At 41.6% G+C, this 8,547-nt stretch overlaps 1 protein-coding gene across 1 annotated transcript; it reads right to left on the bottom strand.

The window, feature by feature from the left end:
- Window positions 1-4,865: 4,865 nt before the first annotated feature.
- LOC116071222 (beta-defensin 50-like) lies at window positions 4,866-6,667 on the bottom strand. Its single transcript, XM_031342679.1, has 2 exons — window positions 6,544-6,667; window positions 4,866-5,108 (listed from the first exon to the last, which is right to left on the bottom strand). The coding sequence occupies exons 1-2, from the start codon at window positions 6,599-6,601 to the stop codon at window positions 4,945-4,947; spliced, it is 222 nt and encodes a 73-aa protein (XP_031198539.1). The 5' UTR covers window positions 6,602-6,667; the 3' UTR covers window positions 4,866-4,944.
- Between the last annotated feature and the right edge of the window lie 1,880 nt (window positions 6,668-8,547).

Genomic DNA, 8,547 nt, shown 5'->3' with positions numbered 1-8,547 from the left:
CTGCGACTCTTGGGGTCTGTGCCTCCCTGCTGACTGCTCCCGGCTTAGGAACTCACTGGAGAGAAGATCCTGCCCTTGCCTCTTACAGTTTAGATTTTATCCATATACTCAAAATTTTCTTTTCTGTTTATTTATTTGTTATCATTAGACAGTAATCCTGGATTGCCAAGTGTCTTCTTTCTAGTCCCTGATCCTCACCCAGTACATTTTGTTACTGTCTTATAATGCAATGTCTCTCTAGCAATTTGTACCAGCTTCCTGTGGTTTTGTTCTTCCAGTTCACACCACCCTACACTTGCTGTAGTGTTTGCCTGTGCATTTAAGATCAATGATGAAGCTCCCAGCTCTGTTTCTTGGATGCAGTGGGAGCAGAGCATCCTTTCAAGTGGTTCCATTGCAAGATGTTTCCTGGATAACCTTTTCTTTAATAGGCAAAGCCAACGGTGATTCCTAAGATGTGACGTTCATAGATAATAATTGTCTTTTTAGTGTGCTGAGTGTCCAGGATGAACAGGAGAGTGTATAACTTGCAAGGTGGTACTGAAGATGGGTTGATATCTGAGTTTATTTATTAACTTGGATTAGTGATGGTGTCAGCTATTTGATTTTAAATGTTTCTGAGAGGGGATGTTTTAGATAAAACTTGTTTGTTTGATAGACTGTCAGATGTGGTAATGGGAAACACATAGGATGTATAGGAAGAAAGATTAATTATTTTTGTGTTAGTAAATTGCATTTTAAACTTGTTAGGTCACCAACTTGCTAGTTGATATCATGGGAGGCCTCCTTTTTTTTTCTTTTCTGATGAGAAAAGGAGGAGGAGGAGATGGGGAAGAGAAGAAGGGAAGTGGTGTGTGGTTGGAAGGAGGAGGTTGGCATGTAAAATAATAAATAATTAAGGCAGAGCCTGCTGCAGGAGTACACCAGGGGGAATAAAGTTACCAGGGAAGGAGCAGGGTTATTCTGAGTCTCTTGGAAAATGAAGGATGTGGCATGGTCTTTAGCTTAGATGGGTTTGTGTGGATACATTTGGTAGGTTTGGTTTTTATTGTTTCATTGTTGCTATCTAGTAAGCCCCTAGTCTCTTGACGGCTGTCCTTGTGATGACCTAGGAAGAAGAGTATTTAAAAGTGTACATAATTGAGGGAGTAGGAAACTGTGAGCTTGAGAGTGTGAACATCACAGTCATCCTTCTGGGGGACTCCGTCCTGTCTTTATGGACTGACTGTGGATAGGGTATGGGACTTTCTTCCCCAATGTGCATAGTTTCCTCTTTTACTTTGTAGAGTAGTCAAGCATCATATCACATACCAAGTAAAGTATATATAATATAATTCATATGTTAGTAGACACTGAACAAAGCAGACTGCTTTCTATACTATGTGTGGATAACAGACAGTTGATAGAACAAACCTGACTTCTTTGAAGAGAATAGATTTGGGGTATAGTTTATCCTTTAAACTCAAAGTACACTTGTCCTGACTCTTCATCTAATCAGGTAGACATCCCTCCCCCTCCCATGCCAGGAGTGTGCCTTGCCTGGATTGAAGTGGGAAGAGTTGGACATAGGGGTAGCTATAAAAACTGGAAAGAACCAGACAGAGGAATGGATACAGAAATTGTAGTACATTTACACAGTGGAGTACTACTCAGCTATTAAAAATGATGAATTCATAAAGTTCTTAGGCAATGGATGGAACTAGAAAATATGATCACGAGTGAGGTAACCCAATCACAAGAGAACACACATGGTATGCACTCACTGATAAGTGGATATTAGCCCAGAAGTTCGGAATACCCAAGATACAAATCACAGACTACATGAAGCTCAAGAAGAAGTAAGACCACAATGTGGACACTTTGGTCCTTCTTAGAAGAGGGATCAAAATACCCATGGTAGGAAATACAGAGACAAAGTTTCAGGCAGAAACTGAACAAAGTCCATCCAGTGACTGTCTCACCTAGGAATCCATCCCATATACAGTTATCCAACCCAGACACTATTGTGGATGCCAGTAAGTGCTTACTGACAGGAGCCTGACATAGAGCCTGAGAGGCTCTGTCAGTGCCTGACTAATACAGAAGTGGATGCTCACAGCCATCCATTGGACTGAGTGCAAAGTCTCCAGTGGAGGAGATAGAGAAAGAACCCAAGAAGCAGAAGGGGTTAGTAGCCATAGGATGAACAACAATATGAACCAATCAGTACCCCCAGAGCTCCCAGGGACTAAACCACCAACCAAAGAGCACACATGGTGGGACTCATGACTCCAGCTGCATATGTAGCAGAGGATGTTCTTGTGGTACATCAATGAGAGGAGAGGTCCTTGGTCTCATGAAGGCTTGATGCCCCAGTGTAGGGGAATGCCAGGACAAGGAAGCGGGAGTGGGTGGGTTATAGTGAGCAGGGAGAGGGGGGGTTGGGGGGGTTGGAGGGGATAAAATTTGCAATGTAAATAAAGAAAACATCTAATAAAAAAAACCTGATGCTCTCTGGCCTTCTATCTAACTATACCGAATGCTTGGTGATAACTTCTAAAATAACCTAAAAACTTACTTGCTCATTCTTAGGGTTAAAAACCTCTGGATTCAGAAATTAACATCTGTAGCCTAAGAGGGGGCGATTAAGCAAAGGGTTAATTGCTATGGCTTTCTCCTTGCCCAGCAGCCTGGCCTCTCAGAGGGGTGTTTGGAGCAAAAAACTTTTATTGAACCAGGAGAAGAGTGTCAAGACGGCAGAAGGAAAAACTTTTACACAGGCAAATATGCTTAAACGCACACAAATTCATATACAAATTCATGCATACATACTCATACACCTCCATGAAAAACGTTTGGGCTCAGCTACATACTTATCTCATAATTGCATACTTATACATACCCATCCGTACTTATATGCACATGGAGCAAATGACCAAGTGTCAGTGTAGAGAGAACTCACTCATTCTGGGTGAAAAATGAGCAACAATCTTTATTGCATAGAGAAAGAAAAACTTCTACTCTTTTATTACTAAATGTATTAAACCCAAGTCTGTAAGAGAAGAGTTTTGTCCTCTTTAATATTACTAAGCCTGCTTTGTGCTGTTTCAAGGCAAGGAGAAGCCTGCCTGCTCCTTCGGCTCTCTGCAGCTCCTTCTGCTCTCTCTGTAGCTCCTTCGGCTCTCTGCAGCTCCTTCTGCTCTCTCTGCAGCTCCTTCTGCTCTCTCTGCAGCTCCTTCTGCTCTCTCTGCAGCTCCTTCGGCTCTTTGCAGCTCCTTCTGCTCTCTGCCTGCTCCTTCTGCTCTCTCTGCAGCTCCTTCTGCTCTCTCTGCAGCTCCTTCTGCTCTCTCTGCAGCTCCTTCTGCTCTCTCTGCAGCTCCTTCTGCTCTCTGCCTGCTCCTTCTGCTCTCTCTGTAGCTCCTTCTGCTCTCTGCCTGCTCCTTCTGCTCTCTCTGCAGCTCCTTCTGCTCTCTGCAGTTCCTTCTGCCCTCTGCAGCTCCTTCTGCTCTCTCTGCAGCTCCTTCTGCTCTCTCTGCAGCTCCTTCTGCTCTCTCTGCAGCTCCTTCTGCTCTCTCTGCCTGTTCCTTCTGCTCTCCGCCTGCTCCTTCTGCTCTCTGCCTGCTCCTTCTGCTCTCTGCCTGCTCCTTCTGCTCTCTCCGCCTGCTCCTTCTGCTCTCTCTGCAGCTTCTTCCTTTTTCCCCTTCCCATCTGCATTCTATGCATTGCTCTCTCAATTTCTAAGTTTCCTTTTTAATTTCTAAAGTACCCTGCAGTACTGTCCTTCTCCTTCCTATCTTGTCCTTTCCTTGTGCTCTGATGTAATAAAAGTCCTTGCTCAACGTGCCGTGTACCTTTTCTAGGAGAATGGATCACATAGTTTCAAGCATCTTTTTTTTTTTTCTTTTACAAAAGCTTATTAGAAGTTCATAAATTCAAACCATAAATCAAATATGAAGTTTACAACAGAGAATATGTATCTATCAAGACGACATTTATTATCTGCCATTAGCTCTATAGGTTCATGGAGAGTTAAAGATCTTAAGTAAGTTATCTCTGAAGTTTTGTATAGATAAACCCAGTCAATATTTTATCTTCTGCCCTTGCACCTACAATAAATCATTAGTTCTCTTTTTATAACCTTTGGTTAATTGTTTTTACAACCTCTTAGAATGTTCTCTAAGATGTAAGTGCCTACTTTATACCTTAGAAGTAATTAACTCATGACATTTAAAAACTGCCAGAGTTCTTATTTCAGTTTTGACATCAGAAAGGACTTAATAACAGTCCTTTATAATAAAGGCTTAATAATTACTAGCATAATTTTAGGAATTCTTAGAGAACCATCATTAAGAATTAAGAAATCTATCTATCTATCTATCTATCTATCTATCTATCTATCTATCTATTTATCTATCTATGATCAACAGACAACAGCACATCTTTGTTCTATAGAAGTCTGCTCAAAAGAGTGGGCATATATATATATATATTTTTTCCATATATATATATATATGTATATATATATATATATGAAAAGCATATTAATAGCAGGAATCTTTCCTCAAATATAATCTCCCAGGCCTTGCCTTATGGAGTAAATCCATCATAGTGTTACAGTCCATGGTGGAACCATCTCAGGAAGATCATCTGCTAATTTTTAGCTTCTCCTAGACAGCTCCTAGAACCCCTCTTGAGTCAACACCACCCCCAATATTGCCCCCATGTTGGTTTAGAGATAACCTGAATTTGAAATAATACTATTTAATGCCTGGTCATCTTTCCTCTGGTATGAGGTTGAGTCCACTGGCTCTTATTTGGTTCCAAGACTCATATTCCACCCCTACATTTATTGACTTATTTCAAAAAAAGACACAGGACTCAATTTGTTCTGACATAAGCATTTTTCAAAGGAAGTTTCACTTTATTGAAACCATGGCAAAATGTTCCCTACATGGCTGCAATGCTCTATATATTATCCATTCTCACAGGTACCATGCAGCATACAGATTTGGTATTATTACAGAGGCCTTCCACGCTGCCGTAGTAAGGGCAACTGTCACCGAAAACGGCTGGTATTTTTGGTATACATTTGAACCTGATGTGAACTGTACCAGGGTGACTGCCAACACCTGAAAGGAGAGAACACAGATATTAGCATAGTTTAGCTTTATGTGCAATGACTTTAGTGTGCTTGCTGAGGATGAGAGACACCGATCTGCAAAGCTCACAAGAGAACTTTCCCTTCCAAGATAATCAATCTAAGACAACTAAGAAAAGCAGACCTGTGAACGGCTCACTAGTCAGGCAGAGCGGCAAAACTCTGAACATGGTTTTCTTTTATTGAGAGACTTTGAGGTGGACAGGAAGATCAAGTGATGACCCTGGTCGTTATAAAAGTCGTTCTACCACAATGCAAAAGTGATTTTTTATCTTTCAGTTTACAAATGCTTCAGTAGAATCTGTGGCTGTGAGAATTTGATGCCTTTAATCACATTCTGTCTTTATTTAGACTGGCCCTTACCTCTTAAATATCAGCTCTCCAACTTCTCTAACCCTATTTCTACAGGAACTTTCCATCCTTTTCTATCAGGAGGAAATTATGTTTACTCTTTGATGATATCTAGCTTTCAGTTAGAATTTGTTATGACTTCTACTCAGTGCCATGAAGTCCCAATGGATAGGTACTCTAGTAATTTTCTATGTATTTAGTGAGTTACTACCTTGCTTCATGACTCATGGTATTTGAATGAAGATCTCCCTCCCCCGCATCGTCTACTGTATTTGAACCCTTAGTCTCTATGATAGCTCCTTTTGGGGAGCTTTATAGCTACTCATTAGAAGAAGTATGTCACTGGTGGCTAGTATTGACATTTTAAGGTCTCACCACACTCTTAGTTCTTCATGCTTATAGTATTCAATATAACCTTTTAGGACCTTGCTGTAGCCCTCACCCCTGCACCCACCCCTGCACCCATCCCTTCCTCTGCCCTTGCCCCTGCCAAAGTACTAAAATTAGTGGGCTACAACTGCCTGGTTCAAATGCTTCCTTGATTCTTATTGTAAGATTTCTGCTTCTCCCTTATCAGGGACAACTTTGGCTCATAGAAGTGGTATCTCTGTTGTGATAGGAAACCAGGCTCCCTGTACAAAGGGAGATCTCCTCATTGAAAACTATGCTTGGTTGCCACAATAAAGGCTTCCCTGACTGCTAGATCACTTGGTTAGTCATAAGACCAGCTGACAAGCCATGTGGGAGAAGCAGTGGCATTTCACTTGCAACAAACATGGTGGGTGCCTCTCCCCACAGGATAGTTCCTTCATGCTCATGGCATAGATAAATGATGAGCTGCTGAGAGCTGACAGTGATGAGCCCTGCATCTGTGTCATGACCACTTATGGTGCCCATGGTGTAGTTTATGGACATTAAGGGCATCAATGCAGCCACTGCACCCAGGGAAGCTCTCCTAATCCTCTCTCTGGACCTTCAAAGTAGCATTCATCAGCCCTCCTCAGTCTGTGCTTTTCTTGCCCTGGGGAGTTGCTTTAGCCAGTGATGGTGTTTACCTTTGACCATCAGGAAGAGGAGGCCAGTTGTCAGCAACAGAAGGCAGAGAATCTTCATGGTGGTTGTAAGCTGGGAACAGGGAACAGAGAACGAGAAACTCCTAGGAGACCTGAGGAGGGAAAAGAATCCTGAAAACAGAGAGCAGCTAGATTTATAGAGAGGTATCTCTTATAAATGAGGCAAAGGGAGGAGCTACAATCTAGACTGATGCTCCAGCTGGCCCACTGACCATTTGTCTTGAGAGATTTCCAATCCTGTGGACACATGTTTGTTTCTCTGCAGCTGGAATTTGTGCTCCTGGAAACGCTGAAATCTTGCTTCCTGTTGTGTTTTCTAGAGTAGGGAGTTCTGAGGGTTTCTTAGCAAGCTAGCTCCAGCTAGGATCTCTGTCTATAAGGACTCAGAAAGCCTATGAAGGGAGGCGCAGCACTCCAAGTGCTTAGCTGCCTGGTCTAGGCAGGTGTTTGTCCCTCTCACCTAGCTGTGTCCCTCTCAAGCCTGATAACCTTACCCTCTTGTGTTTATGAAATATGTGCTGGATGCAGGGATGGAATTTGTTCCTCTGATAGACAATGTTGTACTTTGTCTCTCTTGACTCCATCTTTCTCCTTGAGGCATGAAGGCTGCGTTTGTTCTTCCTACAGGACATGGGTTCTTGGGTTGAGTATCCTCAGAAGTGAGGCCCCATGGGCTCAGATAGGGGCCACTGGATAAAGTCTCAGAAGCTTTTTGCAAATTCTGCCCAGTCTTAATTTTGTAGTACTTTGTATCCATCATGTGCACACTGATTCTCATACTTATTGACCTTTAGTGCCACTCTCTGATCAGCTTTCTTGATGTCTCAGTAGGTAGACTGATTTTTCACACTGAAATACCTACCCACTTCATTCAGTATATATAAAATATTTTTGGTGTTAATTTTGATCTTTTATAAATGTTGTTTGTGTATAGTCATAGGAATGTGTGTCACACTGGCATTTTATTGAAATTAATTAATTAATTAATCAATTAATTGTAGCACATGCAGGAAATGTAATGGCTCCCTGTTTAACTCTTTCGCCTCTTCTCTCCCTTACACTCACCCTCTTCCTTTTCCCAAGTACAGCCAGCTGTTTCAGTTTGGTTTCTGTTGCCATAGTAAACACTATGACCAAGAGCAACTTGGAGAGGAAAGGTGGCATTTTGTCTCGAAGGTTATGTTTGTCCCCTAGGGAAGCAATGTGGTAACTTGAGGAGGAACTGGAAGCAAAATTCATGGAGGAACATTGTTTGATTCCAGGTTTATATTTAGATATATTTTGTATATAGCCCATTCTCACCTGACTAGGGATGATACTGCCCACAATGGGCAAGGCCCTCCTACATCAACTAGCAATGAAGAAAATTCTCCTACAGACATGTACATAGAGAAATCTAATGGGGGCAATTCTTCAATAGAGATTTCCTACTTTCCATCAAATACAGCCATCACACACCTCTTCTACCCTCATGTCACATATAAAACAGAGTTTCCAAATGAAAGAAAATGTGTGCCATTTATCTTTCTGTACCAGGTTGACTGCACTACAAGTGATAGTATTTAGTTCCACATAATTACCCACAGCTAGCTTAAACATAATTTTCTTTATAGCTTAGTAAATGCTATTGTAAACATGCAATACTTCTGATTCCATTTATCTATTGATAAATATCGTGGCTGATTCTAGGACTTACCTATTGGAATTAGCACCAGAGTAAACACCGAAGCACACATAATTCTGTAGTACATTGAATTTAGATTCCCTGGCATGTTCTCAGAAGTGATATGCTTTATCATAATATCGACTATCACTATAGATTTAATCTGCATTTATATGATGACCAATGCTTTAGCTATTTTTTTCTGAGGCTGTGACAATATTTCTTGACAGAGAAACTTAAGGAATTGCTAATTTTGGAGAGTTCCACTGCACAAGTCTATCGCGGCAGGGGGTCCACGGAGGCAGGCACTTCAGGCAGCTGTT

This window comes from Mastomys coucha, unplaced genomic scaffold (assembly GCF_008632895.1).
Source record: "Mastomys coucha isolate ucsf_1 unplaced genomic scaffold, UCSF_Mcou_1 pScaffold22, whole genome shotgun sequence".
Lineage (NCBI taxonomy): Eukaryota > Metazoa > Chordata > Mammalia > Rodentia > Muridae > Mastomys > Mastomys coucha.
This window is presented reverse-complemented; position numbering and strand designations above follow the sequence as displayed.